Source organism: Mercenaria mercenaria, chromosome 4 (genome assembly GCF_021730395.1).
Source record: "Mercenaria mercenaria strain notata chromosome 4, MADL_Memer_1, whole genome shotgun sequence".
Classification (NCBI taxonomy): Eukaryota; Metazoa; Mollusca; class Bivalvia; order Venerida; family Veneridae; genus Mercenaria; species Mercenaria mercenaria.
Window position 1 is genome coordinate 30,845,287 of NC_069364.1, and position 22,836 is coordinate 30,868,122.

General features: G+C 34.3%; 1 protein-coding gene across 1 annotated transcript in view; it reads right to left on the minus strand.

The window, feature by feature from the left end:
- Positions 1–22,836, minus strand: part of LOC123551381 (diacylglycerol kinase zeta-like) — a 183,638-nt gene that overhangs the window by 119,958 nt on the left and 40,844 nt on the right. Inside the window, exons 2-4 of the mRNA XM_053542118.1 lie at positions 14,628–14,733; positions 12,798–12,881; positions 8,166–8,240 (exon numbers count right to left, since the gene is read on the minus strand). Coding sequence (XP_053398093.1) covers positions 8,166–8,240; positions 12,798–12,881; positions 14,628–14,733 — 265 coding nt within the window. The remainder of the gene's footprint in view (positions 1–8,165; positions 8,241–12,797; positions 12,882–14,627; positions 14,734–22,836) is intronic.

Sequence of the window (22,836 nt, forward strand, 5' to 3'; positions counted from 1 at the left end):
GGTTTAAATCAAATCATAAATAAAGCTGATATTGTGCAGACAAGGTCAAAATAGCTAATTTTGGCCCTTTCAGGGGCCATAACTCTGGAACCCATAATGGGATCTGGCCAGTTCAAGAAAGGAACCGAGATCTTATGGTGACACAAGTTTTGTGCAAGTTTGATTAAATTCAAATCATAAATGAAGCTGCTATTGTGCAGACAAGGTCAAAAAAGCTAATTCTGGCCCTTTCAGGGGCCATAACTCTGGAACTCATAATGGAATCTTGCCAGTTCAAGAAAAGAATCAAGATCTTATGGTGATACAAGTTGTGTGCCAGTTTGGTAAAAATCAAATCATAAATGAAGCTGCTATTGTGCAGACAAGATCAAAATAGCTATTTTGGCCCTTTCAGGGGCCATAACTCTGTAACCAATATTGGGATCTGGCCAGTTAAAGAAAGGAACCGAGATCTTATGGTGATACAAGTTGTGTGCAAGTTTGGTTAAAATAAAATCATAAATGAAACCACTATCGTGCAGACAAGAAATTGTTGACAGACGGACGGACGAACGGACGGACTGACGACGGACGACAGACAAAAGCTCACCTTGTCACTAAGTGACAGGTGAGCTAATAAAAAAGTGTGAAATCAACAAATAAATTCTATATAATTATAAGAAAAGTATGAAAAAGGCAGAATCAATCATGTCCAGCATGATAAGGGTTGAGACAATGTGAGCAAATAGTTTCTGGACTGGAAAATTTGTCATTATTACTAGATGTCACAGCACACATTGAAAAAGACTTCAGTACTTAATCAATAACCAGTATTAACGCTTCTAGACTCTTGAAAAAAAAAACATTTAACAATTACGTTCAAGACCATACCGTAAAATCACATAATTATTTTCGCTGGGTCAAAATTTCGCGAATTCGAAATTTTGAGTATGTTTGCGAGGTTTAACATTCACGAAACTGTTAAAATGGTATCCTACTTTAATCTGAATTATAATAACTAATGATCAATATTTACACGAGGATTAATTTTCGCGAGATGTAGAGCCTCTAGAATATAGCGAAAATTAAACCCTTGTGAAAATTTCTGCTTTAACAGTAATAGTCTTTGGGTTCATTTTTGTACCATATGTATTACACAGCTTTTTACAGAAAAGACAAAAAGCACAATATAAGTAACTGGTAATGGATAATCGTCCTAGTGCCATTGTTTAACGGGAAAAATGATAACGCAAAGATCTAAATCAATAATGTTAACTGTTTCCATGAAAAAACGTCTTCAGTGAAATGAGGTATACCATTATTGCAATATTGTAACTAAACAAATCCATTTCATCCACATATGGAAAGCTTGATTGTAATTGCCTTGCTAATATTGAATGTAAACAGGATCCATGCCTGTGATCACATTTTTAACCATTTACAAACAGCAAACATGCAATATAAAACCATGTTCTTTACATGATCAACTTTACTTTTAATTGCTGTGAAACCATTTATGGTCATGGGGGCCTAATTTTCCTGGATTTTGTGGTTGGGTCAACCACGAAATTTTATCCCAACAAACAAGTAAAGTCTCCATTCATTTTAAGTACAAAAGTTGAAATCCACAAATTCATATCCCCACAAAATTGCGGTTTGACCAACACCACGAAATTTCATGCCCACAAAATTAAATGATTTTACAGTATCTTAAATGAATAGTTTTGACAGTATACAATGCCATGCTTTGAAGACCTTCAACTGAGATCTTTTGACCCGTAAAGGTCCATCACTTGATATTGGTATAACATTATGTTCAATGATCAAGGGTCCCTGAATAATATTGTTTGTCCAACTTTCTAAAACTATATATTATATCTCAAACTCGCAAATACTTCAAAAGTCCTGTCCCAAAACATGAGAACAAAATATCATTTTAAGTCAAATTTTGGTTATCTCGAAGTAAATTTTTGATCCCTTGGAACTCTCTCTCTCTCTCGAAAAACAACTACATTACATGAGTTACATAATATTTGCCTACCGGTTTCGTTTATTACTCATCAGGGCAAATAATACAATATGGCGTCTTAAAATGTCATTATAGAAGTGAAATTTATCACTGGAGTAGTAATATGCGATTAAACAATCGGTAAAACCAAATGATGCTCCCCAATGCATGTGCTTCTCCCAATATGGGGAACAACGTATTAGAAACCCCCCAAAAATAGTGATAAAAAAGGAAGAAAACTGAATAAAAGGAGACAATTCAAAAACTAGTTTAGGTAGAGTTATGGTTCTTCCTTTGACACTGCACTTTCTGTCAATGGCCGTTATCATTTTGTGAAGTCTCAATGAAATGCCATTAATACTTCTCACGCAATGCTCTGGATAACCCTTATTTTGTAAAAAGAGAGATAATTAAAAAACTAGGTAAGACAGAGTTATGATTCTTTGATATTGCACTTTTTTCTGGCCTCTTTGATTAAGTCAAGTTTCAATGAAATGCCATCTGAATCAATACTAATTCTCAAGTTATATTCCGGACAAGTCTTATTTTGTACATTGAAGGGAGATAATTCAAGAACTTGGTAAAGTAGATTTATGGTTCTTTGACACTACACTTCCAGTCAATATCCTCTATCAAATTGTGAAGTTTCAATGAAATGCCATTAACACTTTTCAAGTAATGCTCCAGACAAGCCTTGTTTTGTATTATAAAAGGAGATAATTCAAAAATTAGGTAAAGTTGATTTATGGTTCTTTGACACTGCACTTCCAGTCAATATCCTCTATCATTTTGTGAAGTTTTAATGAAATGCCATTAATACTTTTAAGTAATGCTCCGGAAAAGCCATATTTTGTATAATAAAGGGAGATAATTCATAAAGTACGTAAGGTAGAGTTATGATTCTTTGTCACTGCACTTTGTCTCAATGACCTCTATGATTACGTTAAGTTTCAATTAAATGCCATTAATACTTTTCAAGTTATACTTCGGACAAACCTTATTTTGTATAATAAAGGGAGATAATTCAACAAGAGGACCATGATGGTCCTGAATCGCTCACCTCTTCCCACATGACCCAGTTTTGAGTATGACATCGTTTTTTCTATTATTTGACATAGTGACCTAGTTTATGAGCTCATGTGACCCAGTTTTGAACTTGACCTAGATATTATCATGATAAAAATTCTGACCAATTTTCATGAAGATCCATTGAAAAATATGGTCTCTAGAGAGGTCACAAGGTTTTTCTATTATTTGACCTATTGACCTAGTTTTCGAAGGTACGTGACCCTGTTTTGAAATTTAACTAGATATCATCAAGGTAAACATTCTCACTAATTTTCATGAAGATCTCATGAAAACTATGGCCTCTAGAGAGGTCACAAGGTTTTTCTATTTTTAGACCTACTGGCCTAGTTTTTGACCGCACGTGACCCAGTTTCGAAAATGACCTAGATATCATTAAGGTGAACATTCAGATCAATTTTCATGAAGATACATTGAAAAATTTGGCCTCTAGAGAGGTCAAAAGATTTTTCTAATTTTAGACCTACTGACCTAGTTTTTGACCGCAGTTGAACCAGTTTCAAACTTGTCTTAGATATCATCAAGCTGATCATTCAGACCAACTTTCATACAGATCCCATTAAAAGTATGGCCTCTAGAGAAGTCACAAGGTTTTTTTATTATTTGATCTACTGACCTAGTTTTTTAAGGTACGTGACCCAGTTTCTATATTGACCTAGATATCATCAAGGTGAACATTCTGACCAATTTTTATGGAGATCCATTCACAAATATGGCCTCTAGAGAGGTCACAAGGTTTTTCTATTTTTAGACCTACTGACCTAGTTTTTGACCGCACGTGACCCAGATTCGAACTTGACCTAGATATCATCAGGATGAACATTCAGACCAACTTTCATACAGATCCCATGAAAAATATGGCCTTTATAGAGGTCACAAGGTTTTTCTATTATTTGACCTACTGACCTAGTTTTTTAAGGCATGTGACCCAGTTTCAAATTTGACCTAGATATCATCAAGGTGAACATTCTGACCAATTTTTATGGAGATCCATTCACAAATATGGCCTCTAGAGAGGTCACAAGGTTTTTCTATTTTTAGACCTACTGACATAGTTTTTGACCGCACGTGACCCAGTTTCGAACTTGACCTAGATATCATCAAGATGAACATTGACACCAACTTTCATACAGATCCCATGGAAAATATGGCCTTTAGAGAGGTCACAAGGTTTTTCTATTATTTGACCTACTGACCTAGTTTTATATGGCATGTGACCCACTTTCGAACCTGACCTAGATATCATCAAGGTGAACATTCAGACCAACTTTCATGAAGATCTCATGAAAAATATGGTCTCTAGAGAGGTCACAAGGTTTTTCTATTATTTGACCTACTGACCTAGTTTTTGATGGCATGTGACCCAATTTCGAACTTGACCTAGATATCATCAAGGTGAACATTCTGACCAATTTTCATGAAGATCTCATGAAATATATGGCCTCTACAGAGGTCACAAGGTTTTTCTATTTTTAGACCTACTGACCTAGTTTTTGACCGCACGTGACCCAGTTTCGAACTTGACCTAGATATCATCAAGATGAATATTCAGACCAACTTTCATACAGCTCCCATGAAAAATATGGCCTTTAGAGAGGTCACAAGGTTTTTCTATTATTTGACCTACTGACCTAGTTTTTAAAGGCATGTGACCCAGTTTCGAACTTGACCTAGATATCATCAAGGTGAACATTCTGACCAATTTTTATGAAGATCTTGTGAAATATATGGCCTCTAGAGAGGTCACAAGGTTTTTCTATTTTTAGACCTACTGACCTAGTTTTTGATGGCATGTGACCCAGTTTCGAATCTGACCTAGATATCATCAAGGTGAATATTCTGACCAATTTTCATGAAGATCTTGTGAAATATATGGCCTCTAGGGAGGTCACAAGGTTTTTCTATTTTTAGACCTACTGACCTAGTTTTTGATGGCACGTGACCCAGTTTCGAACTTGACCTAGATATCATCAAGATGAACATTCTGACCAACTTTCATAAAGATCCCACAAAAAATGTGACCTATAGAGTGGTCACAAGCAAAAGTTTACGGACGCACGCACGCACGCATGGACGGACGACGAACGACGGACACCGCGCGATCACAAAAGCTCACCTTGTCACTTTGTGACAGGTGAGCTAAAAACTAGGTAAAGCAGAGTTATGGTTCTTTGACACTGCACACTTCCCATCAATGGCCTCTATCATTTTGTGAAGTTTCAATGAAATGCCAATTATAATAGATTGCAAGAAATGCTCCGGACAAGCCTTATTTGATAAAGGGTGATAAAATTAAAAAACTCTAGGTAAGATAGAGTTATGATCCTTTGACACTGCACTTTGTCTCAATGGCTTCTTAGAATAATCATTAATTTATGTTAAGTTTCAATCAAATGCCATTAATACTTTTCAAGTTATACTCTGGACAAAAGCATGATGGACGGATAGAAGCAACTAGTTACTATATGCTCGCCCTTCGAGAAACATAAAAAATTTCCACTGCCAACAACTATTCTTGACCTAATAAGACACGAGGAAACAGCATTTCTTCCGTACCGCTGTGGAATCATTTAATTTCATGGGTGTGAAATGTTATGCTTTGCATCAAAAACTCCTATTTCACTGGCATATGAATTCGCTAATCGTAAGTTTTATCTGGTTTTTATTTCGTGGTTTTTTACTCAAACAATAAATCATACATGCCATAATTTTTCAGGACATTTCCGGGATTCTGAGTTCTGAGTTCAAATTTCCGGGATTTTTACCCTTTGTCCGGGACATACACCGTGACATTAGTATTCGTCTGTTTCATGCATAAATATCATAAAAATGCATGTAGTTTCTGGAGATAAACATTGTTCACTCGCTTAGGAATAAATTGCTGCAAATGTCGTCTAGCTTTCTAAGGGAGGTAAATAGGGTAATTCACGTCTATAGTTCGGCACGTGAATTAGTTTCATTCCCGAGGTGAACACTTTGGAGACTTACGAAGAATTAACCTGGTCATCGTGATTTAGAATACGACTAATTTGGTATCATTTTAAAGCTTAAACGTTTATCTAATCATTAACAAGAGCTGTCCATAAGACAGCCAAGCTCGACTATTCGAAATATTGTCACAGAAGCTGGAAATTATTACCCAAAATGTTAAATATCAAAAGAGTTTTAAGTTCAAAAGGGGACATATCAGAGTTATGGGACTTGATGCTATCAACTAGTTTTATAACCCGAAGAAACATGTTAAGTTTCAATTCAATATCTGCATTAGTTTGGGGATAGTAACTTGCATGTAAAACTTTAACCAGATTTTCTAAGTCCAAAAGGGGGCATAATTTGCTCAAAATACATGTTAAGAGTTATGGAACTTGACCAGTGAGGTAGGTAATTGATCTAGAAAAAGAATAAATAAGTTCCAAATCTATATGCCTTTTAGTAATAGCTGTATGTACTTGCACGCAAAACTTTAACCAGAATTTTCTAAGTCCAAAAGGGGGCATAATTTGGCCAAAATACATGCCAGAGTTATGGGACTTGACCCAGTGAGGTAGGTAATTGATCTAGAAAAAGAAAAAATAAGTTTCAAATCTATATGCCTTTTAGTAATAGCTGTATGTACTTGCACGCAAAACTTTAACCAGAATTTTCTAAGTCCAAAAGGGGGCATAATTTGGCCAAAATACATGCCAGAGTTATGGGACTTGACCCAGTGAGGTAGGTAATTGATCTAGAAAAAGAAAAAATAAGTTTCAAATCTATATGCCTTTTAGTAATAGCTGTATGTACTTGCACGCAAAACTTTAACCAGAATTTTCTAAGTCCAAAAGGGGGCATAATTTGGCCAAAATGAAGGTCAGAGTTATGGGACTTGGTGCTATCAACTAGTTTTATAACCCCGAAGACACATGTGAAGTTTCAATTCAATATCTGCATTAGTTTTGGAGATAGTAACTTGCATGTAAAACTTTAACCAGAATTTTCTAAGTCCAAAAGGGGGCATAATTTGCTCAAAATACATGTTAGAGTTATGGAACTTGACCCAGTGAGGTTGGTAATTGACCTAGAAAAAGAATAAATAAGTTTCAAAGCTATATGCCTTTAAATGATAGCTGTATGTACTTGCATGCAAAAACTTAACCAAGGTGTGACGCCGACGCCGACGCCGACGCCAGGGTGAGTAGAATAGCTAGACTATTCTTCGAATAGTCGAGCTAATAAAATGAAATCCTCAAAGGAATAAAATAAATCTTGTAGATAAAATCGAATATAAAATATTTCGGGTTGGGTAAATTTTCATGGATCGGTCGGCAAAGGCATTCAATAGTCAAAATTTTATTTAGAATATGTGTGACAATCAATCTACATTTTAAAAGATTACAACCTTTTAAAAATAATTATCGTTTAATTGACCGTTTTCAGCCATTTCTTCCATAAAGGCTACATGTAGCTTCACCGCCTACGTGCTAAAAACAACGAGATTTTCGGCCATTGTTCCTAATATTAAATTATCATAAAACTGTTATTGATTGCATAATTCTGTCAATTCATAATCAGGGTCATCAAAATAGCTGACTGTAAATTAATCTGGGTCATCAGAAGATCGCAGAGCGCGTTCAATACGAGTGTTGATTGGAGCTGGCTAATCAACATGTGTCCCGTCGAGGGCATGAAAATGATATCGGATAATTAGGAATAAACAATGTGACACCGTGGACTGTTTGTTGTGTTTTATTAATGTAAAATTCAACAATTTATAGACCAAAAAACTAGTTTTATTTGGAGTTATTTTTGTTTTCTGTATTTTTAATTTTCCGGGACATTTCAACACTGTCCGGGACACCGGGACGAGTATGTCATTTCCGGGACAATCCGGACAATCCGGGACGTATGACATGTATGAATAAATCCACAAAAGTTAGTCCCCCACGAATATTAATGATTCAACAGTATGCGCATGTCAAACTATATCAATAAGGCAATCCAAGATTTCTTATAGTTGGACTAGACTACAATAAATAAATTATCACCCGTTACCCTAGATGAAACAAAAGTTTTCTTTTACGCAACCCATCACGAAATGCCGTCAAAAACTTACAACTTCTAAGATTGGAATACATCCTATATGAGTGACAATCTTGCAGGCCATGCATTTCTTCCTTGGACCAGTCTTCTGTAAAAATAAAGAATTATTGGTTATTACATACGCAATAGTTCTGGGCGGAAATACCGTGAAAGAGCAAACAAAATATTTCTGTGTGCAAATAAAGTTAATAATCTTTTTTATTACATAGTCGCATCTGTTGATATTATTAATACTTCATTAAATGATACAAATCTAAAATTGAAAATTGTGGCTAATGATCTTTTCAACACAAAGATAAATATGGAAATGATACCACACATATGTTCATACGGGAAAATACTGACATTTGCGGTTCCACTGTAACTTCACAGAGTTTTAAAAGTCATGTAATAAATATGATACATAGCAAGCCTTTACAAAATATTAAATCAAAAGTACAGGTTATTTCTAGTCTCCTATAAGGCCTGAAGTCAAAGAGTCAAAACTGCAGCATCTGATTGGTTGTTTCTGAACACAATTTTGAAATTGACCAATCACAGCAAGGCTGTATTTTCAAATAAATCAGCAATCACCCAAATTTTACTAGTATTGACAAAAAGTGAGTCTATGGTATACAAGAACTTATGGGGCACATACATAAATCGCATTGTGTATTGCTACCCGCACTAAGGAAAATATTATCCGAGTACACAGCTGTTTGGGTATGATGACGTAATGTGTAATGTCGCGAGCGTGTCACGGAATACATGAGGTACCGTATTTAAATGCATAATTTTAAGACACACTGCATTAAATTGGATGCCAAATAATTACGTTTTGGGGGAATTAAACAACACAGAAACACTTTACAGTTGGTTTGAACGATGTTTTTAAGTTTTGTGAAAATTTTCATTTTTTATTTTTTTACCTCAAATGAACGCCCCCTCTTTGGAAAATGTAACGCCCCCGGGGGCGTATATTCGGGAAAATACGGTAAATATTTTGAAAAGAATTTATCATGTTCATTTTCAAGAACAATGACTATACTTTTTATTTTTACTTTGTTGCTAATTTTACCTCAAAAATAATCTACCATTTACATTTTTTGTGAATAAAAGTCGGTAAATTTATGCAACTTATTTAATATGCAAAGCCTGTTGTTAAACATTGATTTTAATTTTAACTTTAAAGTTAATTAAAATTCTGTCGATCAATTGTGATCAACAAAAAAGACGCAATCAGTGCAGGACAACGAAGCAGTTTATTTGAGACGTGCGTGCAACTTGACTCGTAGCATTTAAGAATTCTAACTTTAATCACTGATTGTTAATTAAAAAGCTTTAAATTAAATGAGCCTAAATTGAAGTCAGTTTTCAGGAAAACAACAATAATAAGTGTGTCACCATTTGAAATGATTATTACACAAAGTTTAAATTCTATCGTATTTATTGGTTAGCTCTGTATTTTAAAAATAAAATTTCAAACAACATAAAATCCTAGAAAGACAGCATTGTTTTATATTAAGATTGAACTGCATAACAAAAAATGTAAATTACTCTGCGTAATATATATATGTACTGAATTCTGGAAAAGAACTGCATAAAGGTTAACACTTTTGGGCTGTTCAACGCCTTTAAAAACTCACAGTTACATATCTTTGTTTTTATGCATTTATCCCAGTACTGAAATTTCATATAACTAAGTTTAACGCTGTTTTCAACAATATTATTTCCTTACAAATGGCATTCATTTTTTAAAGGGGGATAACTTTTTCAAAATACTTTAAGTATCCAGTGTATTGGACAGTATGGTAAAACATGTACTGGACAGGTAGATTGTTGGTATAAAGATGCTGATATTTCTACCCGTAATATACCACTTAACCTAATAAAGAGTTAAGACTTTGGCTCTGTCAGGCTACATTCATTTGCTGTATTCATGTGAGCTCTATTAACATGAATACAACTTGGCTCATCTCAGGAACAAATTAGAGGGATGAACTTCCATAACAACAAAGGAACAACTCCCATTCATAAATTCATTAGGTATTCCTCCCCCAAGTTCGACAGATTAGCAATTTGAATGATATCAAGATGGATTTTCTCAGCAAGGGGGCAGGGCTTCATTAACAGAAATTGCTGCCACAATAAGAAAGGCTCAGACTATCTTTTTAAGATATTCTTAGGATGTGGTGGTGGGGATAATTAGAATTTTTAGTGTCAATTTAACAGAATCAAAGGAGGGATTTTGTCCACCTTGATCAGAGAAGTGACAATTTTGCCAACATTGTTACTACTACAGACAAACTTCATTTGCTTGAACTCGACGGGACAGGCAAAATTAATTTTGAGTTAAGGGTTATTCAAGCATTTAAACAACAATTATACATTATATAAGAATTTTGCCAGGACTTGACGATGAGTTTGAGCAAAGGGTGGTGATCGAATTATCTGAGTTCCGTCACTTTAGTTTTGAGTCGCAAGTGTGTTGCTAAACCTTAACCTCATTATCACGTCTACATCCAATGAGTGAAATTTTTTACCTGACTTGACTTGGAACACTTCTTCAGAAAGAGATCAAAGAATCTCAAGCACACATCCTCTTGTTTAATCAATCAATCAGCCGAACAACCTGATTTCTAGTACAGTCGAACTATGTTTCCTCAAACTCAATGGGAACAGCAAAATTTCTTTGACTTAATTCTGTAGTTCGGGCCATCTAACAACAATATACATTATGTAGGGATATCGCCAGGACCGACAGCAAAATTTCTTTGACTTAATTCTGTAGTTCGGGCCATCTAACAACAATATGCATTATGTAGGGATATCGCCAGGACCGACAGCAAAATTTCTTTGACTTAATTCTGTAGTTCGGGCCATCTAACAACAATATACATTATGTAGGGATATCGCCAGGACTGACAGCAAAATTTCTTTGACTTAATTCTGTAGTTTGGGCCATCTAACAACAATATATACATTATGTAGGGATATCGCCAGGACTGACAATGAGTTTGACTGAAGGGCGATGTTTGAATTATCCGAGTCCAAGTGAACGAAATTCGTCTGTAATTTATGAACTGTACATTTATTTAGACCTGAATTTGATATTGATACCAGACACATAATAAGATATCTTTCATTATTTCTTTTGCGGGAGTACTTTGCCATCTTCGTATAATATTGGAAAACATTAAATGGTTATTTGGGAAATGCTGTTTTATTGCATTATTAGATTACTACTCTGTCTAGTAGACTGACATGATGTGAATAGAAGTAAAGTTGTTGTAGCAAAAAAAATTGTGCAGAGTTTTTGAATATCATCTTGCACTGTTTTAAAAATTTCCTTACAGGTTTTCAGTAGCTGACCTATTGGCCTAGTACTTCAAGGGATTTGAAAATTAGATGAATGCAATAAAAGGGCACTTCTAGAGTTTCTATTTGCTTCATGGCCATCGTATCCATAAAGGTTACCTCAATTATGCTTCAGAGGAAAAACGTCATTGCCAGGACATATCATTTAAGAAAGAATATATCATCATAATTTTAGTGCTGAATAAAATCTCTGTTTTAACCTTCACTCTGGTAAAATGGACTGGTTCATCATTCAATTTGGGCAGTACCATTTATTATTCGAAGGGGTGGTCACTGAAAATTTACTGACTAAATAGGGACCAGTGCAGACCATGATCAGCCTGCAAGAAAGTGCAGACTGATCTTGGTTTGCACTGGTCGCAAAGGCAAAATCAGTTGTCGCCAGCATGTTAAAGGTTAAGTATATGGGTAAAGAGATAATATCACAAGGGTAATTAATCTAGGACTCGGATGATTACAAGATAATCGGATCCAATTTGATTACTAGGTGAAACTGGTCTCAATTTTGCAAAGCCGCTAATCACTTGCAAACAATAAACACTATTTTCAATCTTAAGGATGTCATGAATCGAACTTTTTACATTTCTGTAATCAGCACACATAGACCCGTACTGTCCCGCAGTATATTTCCGCTAAAACACATCAACATAATCAATAGTCTCTGATTTGCCTGTCGTGATATATTTAAAATAAAATACACCAAAATATGACTTATTAATTATCACACTGTTTGCAATTGATAAAGTCCACAAGTTGCTGATGAAGTCAGCTGCCGGAAGTACCTTGATACGGTCGTCAGGAAAGAAAACAGCATTTTCAATATGGCGACCAATTTACCGGTTCGATTCGATTTCATACAAACAATTAACTGGTTTCAAAATTTTCAAATTGTCCCAGCCCTAGTTTATTCCTAGCAATATAATGATACCCACAATGATTTAATTGAACATAAAAATCACTGTTTGCGGGTTCTGACAGACATGCACCAAAAAACTAGTTCTGTGTAGTATTCATGTCCAGCACCCAACGTACGTGCAGGAAACGTTAAGTAGAGTCAACTCCTGGAAGAGTCGATTACCAGAGATATAAACAATGATTTTATCATATAATAACGTCACACTCTGAGCCTTCTTAAAACAAATCAGTTTTTCTAACAACTGATCATTTAGGATGGATGGATGAACACAGACAGACAGAGTTAATACTACTTATGTCTGCATCAAAATGGAAGAAGATACTACTTATCAAAAGATTATCTTACTGACAGAAACACAATCTTGATACATACGATGCAGTCCTGTTCCATGGCGTAGCAGAAATCCCCTGAGGCATTTGTGTCTAACCAAATATGCTCACTGTTAACTGCATGCTCCTGTAAACAGACAGAAAATATAATAACTTTTCCTCCAAATTTCTGTCTTTAATAATTCCGAATAAAGATTAACATCATAATGAAAGGGAGGTATTTCTAGATCTGCAGTAGACTGTGCAATATTTTGGGGTTGGTGGGTGTGTGTGGGGTGGGGGAGTAGGGGTGAGGTTTAAGCTCACACTAACACAATTTTCAAGCTTATCATGGTGGAGGAATATCCCCTGCTGCCCCTCCAGACCTTATAAATTATTTCACATGGACATGCACAATACCGCAGAAGCACTGACATCCCATAAGCTGCCTGGATGGTTCAAGAAAGAATTCTGCACATCAAGCAAGGTGGTGTCAAGGGCAAGTGAGTATTTGAACAAGGGAAGTATACTTCATTTGTAGATGGCTATCTGATTATATCAGAATAATCTACATGAATATTTGAATACTACTTTCAGTATCCCTTCCCATCCTTATTAGGATATAATCTGATATTACATTTCTATGCTAGGTAAGACAACCTGGATTTATAACAATCCATCTACAAAAAAAAGTCAAAACTGAAATTTTGGAACTTTTTAGTGTCCAAAATAGCTGAAAGTTATATTGAATTTTTACAATAAATAGAACACTGATCAAGATATCTTTAAATTTTTACTAGTTCCTATTACCATCCTTGAAGTTGTCTAGAAGGATTGTCTTTAAGCCCACACCCTGCTCAATTTCTACAATGGACTGGTCCATCATGCAATTTGGGCAATACCATTCATTATTCCAAGGGGTGTTTCACTGAAAATTTACTGACTGAATAGCGAACAGTTGCAGACCATGATCAGCCTTCACAGATGTGCAGGCTGAACTTGGTCTGCAATGGTCGCAAAGGCAGAATTAATCATGTCTGGCATATGATAAGGGTTAAGAGAAATAAAGGAAAAAAAACTATTATAGAAAAGGTAGAATCTGATATCAAACAGGAAAGATGATCGAAATACTATATTCCATAATATCCCTATGGACTCACTGCCTGAACATAAAAGCAGATAAACAGTTTTTAAAATTAGTAACGATAATATCATATTAATGAAGATGTCAAGATAAATATTAAACTTAATTAGTAACAGAAGTCAAGGAAAGAATAATAACAAGAGCTGTCTGATGACAGCGCACTCAACTTTTCTCAGGGCTTGACTCCGAATTAGAGCTTTGCCAGTAAAAACTTTAAGCAAAAAATTTAAGTTAAAAAGGGGCATTACTCTGTCAAAATTCAAATCAGAGTTATGAAAATTGTTTCTCCTGTTGTAGATGGCGATATGCAATAGCTCTACTTCTTCTTCGAAAAGTCGAGCTAAAACTAATTTTCTACTTCTTCTTCAAGTTTACGGCAGACCCATAATGATTACTGCAATTTCCATTCGATTTATATGTATACCCAATATCTTTAGGAGTCACCTGAGCACAAAACAAACTGAATTTTCAAGAAGGGTGGGATGAATCAAGACTTAACACAACATGTTATCATCGCCCAACTTAAATAGCAGTATTTTGCACTATCTATATCTAAGTGATTATGCTGTAACATTTTATTATTTTTAGATAGACCAATTTTCAAGGATTTTGTTGTTGCATCTAAATAAAATCCACATCTTTCTTAATTTCTGCAAAAGAAAAGCTTTTCCATTGGTGTTGCAAGCCATCAGCGGTCTATAAAAAAAATACTGCCCAATGGCCTGGTAAAAGTTTGAAAAGTTCACACACCGTCCAGTCCACACATGAACTAATCTGTCTCCTTGACGGTTGACTCTCGCCATAGTGCGGATGAAGATATGTTGAATGGTTCAATGCATTCTTTGATATGGCTTTCCTGAAAATATACAAAGAAGAAAACATTTCAAAACTCATAAAAAAATTTCAAAGTCCCAATGCAAATAAAGGTCTGACAATTCAACACAATGTCATGGTCTTGGTTGCAGGTGATGTTAAATCATTGGTGGTAATCAATTAATTAACTTATTATGACCTAACTCATAAAGTAATGAAGCCCATAAAGATGGCATGGACAGAATTTGTAGCTCCTTAACTATGCAGACTGATGATGGACTTCCCAACAGCTGACTATTAGACTACATGCTTATGTGAGCTAACAAGACTATTTTCTTTAAATCATTTGGTGAGGAGTGAATCATCTAGGAACGCCTTTTTTCTTTGTCTCATCAATAAAATCTGAGGTCATTTGACGACATTCCAGTTTTAAAGGTGGTCAATCACATTTAATCAACATTTAATGACATTTTTTACTTTTTGTATATTCTGGTAGAGAATAATTTAAGGAACAAAAAGACCGATTACATAGAGTTAGATTCCTATTTGAAATGTATATTTCATGATTTTTATAAAATTTTGTAATTACTCCCCTTTAATGTGAAAGTATATAAAAAGCTGGGTATTTCTTTTTATTTCGATACAATGTCTAGTTTTACATTTGCATTTGATAGACATATCAACTATTGAACAATCTGAACCAAAATGCAAGTTTTAAAGCTGTGTGTAGCTTCTGAATTCATTTATTTCCAATCAGGTAATAATATTTTTTCAAACTTGCGTTTCTAATGAATTCCATGTAAATACATAATTTTTAATGCAAATATTTTACAAATATATTACAATATGTCTAATATTTATACATTTCCTTAGGCAAAGTATGTTTATCAAATTTATACTTATGACAAAATAACTCTATCTTGGTTGGGCAACCAAGATAGGAAAATGAAATTTTAAAAATACCTCCAGTGAAAATCTAATTTGTATTAAGTGTTAAGTGAACATAAATGAGTGTAAATGATCAGATGCTAAAGTTTCGAACAAATCCGTTACATGGCCAAAATCTGATTATCCACCTTTAATACTGGAGGAAGACTCCAGGTATTATTTGAGGCAGGAAATATCTTACAATGCCTAGTCTAGCAAGGTAAGGTTATCAGAAGTAATTAAATGTCCGTATTTACATTCTTCCTATTTACAGTCTATTCATTTTGTATGAATTGCAAAAGCATCCAGGGAGAATTTTTCGTTTGATGACCTTGCAGTCATATCATTCTGTCTGGTGAAGAGAATGACCAGGAAGTCAATTCTAATGTTGGATACCATAAAATAAGTGCAAGTTTAACCTAAAGAACTTGTAAGCAAATGGAAAGGAAATATTATGTAAGTACAATTTTAGAAATGAAATTATTCTCCTTTCTTTCAGGGTTCATGAGAAATGAATGACAGAATATGAACGGCAAATTAACCAAATTTCTGAAATGTCAGAAAGAAGCTTTTCCTTAACCCTTAGCTTGCTGGCAGCAAGTGATTCTGCCTTTGCGACCAGTGCAGACCAAGATCAGCCTGCACATCCGTGCAGTCTGATCATGGTCTGCACTGTTCGCTATTCAGTCAGTAAATTTTTAGTAAACACCCCTTCAAATGATAAATGGTACTGCCCATATTGAAGGATGGACCAGTTCATTATAGAAATTTAGCATGGTAAGGGTTAATAGCAGATCAAGCCATCATCAATCTTAAGTATAAAAACTTATTAGGCAATTATATGAGCCTCAGTTGAGAAAGTTCTCTCTGCATATGTTTTGAAAATTAACTGATAGTAGTGCATGGATTTGGCAATCATTTTCTGTCATTCATATTGCATGAACTCCCCGAAAATATAATTTCATTTCTTGTTTATTTTTGAAAAAGCAATTCAGACAATTTTATCAAATTCTGTGTTTCTAATCAGCTCCCTTTAATCAATATGACTTTCTTATGCAATTGAAAACATTGAAAGAAATATACTTTTCTGGTCACAGCAAAAAATTATGATAATTCTCCCAGATATTACTCATTAAATTTTGTATCAGATCAAAAGCACTATGAAACTAAAGTAACATTTTCATTATACCTGGTAAGGCATATAATATCTAAAATAAATTGTATTCATCATCTTCATCATTAACAAAGGTGACAAATGTTTAATCTTCCTAAGGCATATTAACAAAATATAATTGTACATGTCAATGCATTCTTTAATACCACATGGTGAAACTTTTTTTTATCTAAAAGACTTTAACAACACTTCTTAATCAGTCAGAACTTTTGATTCCTTAATCAATAGGCAAACAGTTTGTCGAGAAGTGTTTCTTTGAATGTACGTCACAGGCGCTGTTAAAGCGCTTTAATATTACGTTACATTGATTGTTTCACAAATGCAGTAAAAACAGCAAGTTTATTTGATTTCTCTGTGTAAATACCAATTAAAGCTCGCCATTTTTCAGAGACACGATGCCAACCTCAGTTACGTCTTTTTCCTGGCGAAAATCTCATAAGACAATATTTTATTTCTTAAAAAGGTCTGCATGTGACATTACAGAATCTGAATTGAATTTCTATGAAGCTTATTGAAAGTCTAACACAACAAGCATTTTTCGATCAGAGTCTGAACACTCTTAAAATTTCAAAAGAATGCTTCTGTAAATAAAAAGGCAATATGGTGGCCTAAATAAAGTCCATTATGTCATAAAGCACTGTACCTAGAAAGATAACACGAAGCTATTCATTTAGAAGTAATGTTTTATCTATTTTTTAGTTTATTCTTTTTTTAGCTCTGTCTGCCCTTAAAAGGGTTAAGTAAGGCCATTTGAAGTAAACTGAAAGAGGACTAGGGTTGGATATCGTTAAGGACGAAGCGGTCCGATACCGATACCGATACCAACGAAACGATACGGTATTTTTAACGATACCGATACCGATACCATGCTTTGTAGTGCATTACATAAGCAATGATTTGCTTAGTATTATATACACCTATGTAAGTATATATACATGAAAATTTGCTGTGATAAATAAACATTTTAAATCTGTTAATGGAATGTTGTATGTATTAGATTATGAAAGAGTAAAAAATAAATCTTACAGACTAGTTTTCCAAAATAAAAATCTAGAGCAGATACCTCGCTCACTATGCAATTTAAATCTATGAATACACTCACTGTAGTAATGCTTTTAAAGCTCAGTACTGTCTAGAACTGTTAACTAAACACTTATTAGCTTTCAAATTACCCCTCTAACAAGTCAGACTAATTCTCACTCATGATTTTTAAAGTGAAACACTTTGCAACACATTTTTAATTGAACACTAACCTTCAAAACACTTGAAAGAACCAACATTCCAACAATAACATTATTTCTAATGGTTCGCGAAAACCGATTATTTGTTTACGTAGGTTACAGCTTAGTCTCGTAATTTTTTTATTTACATCATTTTTTTTATTGGTTTTAAAAGAAAACTACAAAGAAAAATAGTGTCGTATATTTTGAAATTATGTATTGGTTTGCGTTGTTTAAAACGACAGGAAAAGAAGTATTTCAAGTAATATTTAGCATACAAATCTATTCGCACGGTTAGCTCTCCATGTCAAGGGAGGTTACTCTGAGTGAGCGGTATCACAGTAAACAATGTCGATCGCGTTATTACGCTATTTGCTTAAATTTCTGCTTTATTTTGCCGCAGATTTTGTAAGAATTTTGTTTTTACTTTTATGGAAATACCGAAATCGGAACCGGTTCTTTTACGAAACGGTATATACCGGTACTTTTCGAAGTGATTATTCGGTATTGTACCGATACCGGGAACCGGTATCCAACCCTAAAGAGGACCTTATATGGATGCTTCAGACCATTAGTTTGACAAAGTTGAAACCATCTGAACAAAGTTGAACAAAGTTGAGCGGATGCTAGAGACCGTCAGGTAGGTTGGTGTACGAGAAAAAGCCTTCTTTTAGTGGCCAAGCAGAACCATTTGAGCCATGCCATAACCGTTCGCTAATGGTTTCACTAATTGCAATAGGCTTTGAAAGTGAACAGCATGGATCCTGACCAGACTGCACGGATGGACAGGCTGGTCTGGATCCAAGCTGGTCGCAAAGCCACTATGTTGGTTTTCCCATGGCGCGGCTCATTTGAGGATCCAACAAAGCGGCTTCAGACATACTGTTGAAGGTCCATCAGGTAGTTCATGAAAAGAGGTCATTTAAAAGTTTTTCTATTTTCAGTTATGGTGGCCCCTAAATGTAGCTAAGCAAAGTCTTTGAACATATTTGGAAAAGAACTTTTCAAGCATGAAACACACAGAGTTTGGTGGAGATTCACAATGTGGTTCAAGAGATGGAAGTTGTTTGAACATTTTTCTGTTTTTAGCTCTGGCAACCCTGTATAAAAGGTCCAAGTAGAACCATTTTAAAAAACTTGAGAACCTTAATTACAATGTTGCCACAAGACCATGCAGCTTGGTGAAAATGCATCATGTGGTTATGAAAATCATTCAATTTGGGCAGTACCATTTATTATTCAAAGGGGTGTTCACTGAAAATTTACTGACTGAATAGCAAACTGTGCAGACCATAGATCACCCTGCATAGATGTGCAGGCTGATCTTGGTCTGCACTGGTTGCAAAGGCAGAATCACTTGCTGCCAGCAGGCTAAAGGTTAATGTTTTATCCTTCAAGTTTTAGCTCCTCTAAAGGGAGTTCAGTAGGCAAAGCCATTTGAATACACTTGAAAAAGGATCTAACATTGATTAATTTTGGTAAAGATCCATCAAGTGGTTCAAAACTGACTTGTTATGTTACTTTCAGATTTTTAGTTTTTATATGTGGTGGTACTACCTAAAAGGGTCAAGTGAAGCCTTTGAACAAACTTGAGACAGGGCCTTACATTATGCTACAGACAATGTTTGGTGAAGATCCATCAAGTAGTTCACAAGTAGAAGCCATCTAAATGATTTTTTTCTATTTTTAGCTCTGGTAGCCTTGTATGCAAAATATCAAAGTTGCAATACTTCTTCTATATTTACTTGTTTTCACCAATCAGGGTCTGACATTTTATCAACTGATCTTATTAGCTTTACTTGCTTAGCTAATTCTGTACCTAATGATGTAAACAAAATTGCAAATTGATGAAGGTCCAGCATATCAATTGAAGACCAAAGATATTCCTTTATGCATTTAACTTCTCCATAGACAGGGGAAGAGCTCTCCAAATTGAAACTCTTCAAGTAAGGAGGCTGAATTTCTTCAATGAGTGAAAGTATCCCCTGTGAAAAAGGTTCATGAACTTCATGAATTTATTCATGATCAAATTCATGAAATAGTTCATGAATTAATATTCGTGAGAGACAAAATTTATGTTTCATTAATTTTGATATTCATGAACTTGTTCATGAATTTAAAATAATACATGAACAAGTTCATGAATATAGAAATTCATGAAACATAAATTTTGACTCTCATGAATATTTATTCATGAATTTTAATTCATGAATATTGAAATTCATGAAACATAAATTTTGATTTTCATGAATATTTATTCATGAACAAACTCATGAATATTGAAATTCATGAAACATAAATTTTGATGAAACATAAATTTTGATTCTCATGAATATTTATTCATGAACAAATTCATGAATATTGAAATTCATGAAACATAAATTTTGATTCTCATGAATTTTTATTCATGAACTCAATATTCATGAACTTGTTCATGAATTAAAAATCATACATGAATTTTAATTCATGAACTAGTTCAGGAATATTCAAATTCATTAAACATAAATTTTGATTTTCATTAATATTTATTCATGAACTATTTTTGTAAAGAAAAAAAGTTCATGAACTTATTCATGAACAAGTCAAGGAAACCTGGTAGGAGTGTAACACTATGAAACCTGACAGATCTGCATGTAATGGAATTCTTTTAACAATTCTATTAGAGCTTGATACAAGAAAAAATCCTGTAGGTCAAAGTGTTGTTCAGTTAGCCTGGCCAGAGACTGTTTTTTTTTTTAGTCTCTGCTGAGTCACTGTGACAATGACATTTTCCACCCTCGACAAATGACATGTGGAGTTAAACAGTAAACTAGAGTGGGATAGGGAGCATAATAAGAAGTAAACAATTGCTGTATAAAATACAAAACATTAAATTAAACAATGTATAATTTACTTTAATCTCAATATTGAAATTCAGATACATGTACTAGCTTTGCTTCAGGGTCTTGAAAACTTGTGACATTTTAAAAGGATTGTATTTTTTTTAAATGAATGATTTATGACAACACCATAATTACTTATTTGATTTTCAGTATACTCATGTTCCTTTTAAACAATTCCTACATGTAGTATGATAATTATTTCCTTCTTATTTGCTGCAAAAACTTCTCAAAAGTTGCTGAATCACGTGCAAAACATTTCCCAGCATGCAACAAAATAATGGAAACTGATCATGTGACATTATGAATTTAATGTTCATGAACATTCATGAAAAGTTCAATCATGAACTTATTCATTTATTGTAAAAGGTAATAAACCTAAGCTTTATGTTTAATGAATGAACAGTTCAGAAACTCACAATTGGGTTCAAGAACTGGTTACACTGAACTAGAAAAAGGTTTTGAAGTTTAGTACTTTTAATGAACCTGCATGTGTTCATGAACAATTTTGGTTCTTAGTCTTAGTCTAGACCAACAGTAACTGTTTAGGAACTGGTAAAGTTCTATAAGTTATTGAAATTTTGCAGTTTTTGAACCAATGTTCAAGAACTGTCATTGTTCTAGAATCACAGTCAAAGAACTGTTATGCTGGTTCAAGAACAGTTCTCTAAGTTCTTCAGAAGTTCTTGAATGTTCAAGAACTTAATACTAGTTCTAGAACATTTTTGTACAGGGTCATAACCCTGTAGTTCCTGAATCACAATTTCAATCATTATCTCAATTTCATTTTCAAGTTCATGAATTTCTTAAATCATTTAATGGATTTTCTGAAATGTTCATGAAGTACATTTACAAGTTCATGAAATGAAAGTAATATTCTTGAACTTGAGACTTCATGAATTTAAGTTCGTGAACTTTTCCTTGTAGTTCATGAACTTTTTTGATAATTCATGAATTCTTACAAATTCATGAATAAATTCATGAAGTTCATGAACCTTTTTCACAGGGGATGGAAGCTGAAGCTGTTCAAAGATGGAAAATGAGGGTAAAACAGAGATCTGTACTACAGCTGCTTTTGAAAAAGCGCATGTCTCCAACAACTGCCTTATAAATCATCTGAATAGTTAGTCTGTTTTTATTTATTGTTTACTCAGAAAATATACCTTTGATAGTTTTGGAGTAAGTTTTGGAGTAAGCAGCCTATCGGTACGTTTTGGAGTAAGCAGCCTAACAGTAATTCAAGGGCCATAATTCTTAAGTGCCTGGGCCGATTTGGCTAGTTATCGAACTTGGCCGAGAACTTATTGGCAAACACATTTTGTTCAAGTTTGGTGAAGATCAGATGACAAACAATCGACTTAAAGAGTGTGGACAAGATTTGTAACAGACGGACGGACACACAGACAGACAGGAGTAAATCAATATGTCTCCCACCTCACAGTGGTGTAGGAGACATAATTACTGTAAAAACAGAAATTTTTGCGAGGGTCTAATTTTCGCTATATTGGCGAGGCCCTACATCTCACGAAAATTAATCCTGGAGTAAGTATTTACCATTAGTATAATTCAAATTCAAGTAGGATACCATTTTTACAATTTCGCGAATATTAAACCTCGTGAACATACTCAAAATTTCGAATTCGTGAAATTTTGACCCAGTGAAAATATCACTTTTACAGCTTTTCTTTTTAACAGGAGAACAGTTTCCAATTCATCTGTGTTAGTGAGGTACAATGGAAGCCGGGGTGTCACAAACAGTCTTTGGCACATACATCACCACTGCAGGAACTGCCATGTTAGACAACAATAATTCAATTTTTGAGAAGCAGCTAATATAGTATGACATGTCAAACAACAATTTTGTGGCAGAAACAAAAACGCAAATGCCAATGGTTCATTCTGCATGCTAAGATAGTCAGCCTCACCTAATGATATATCATTATTTC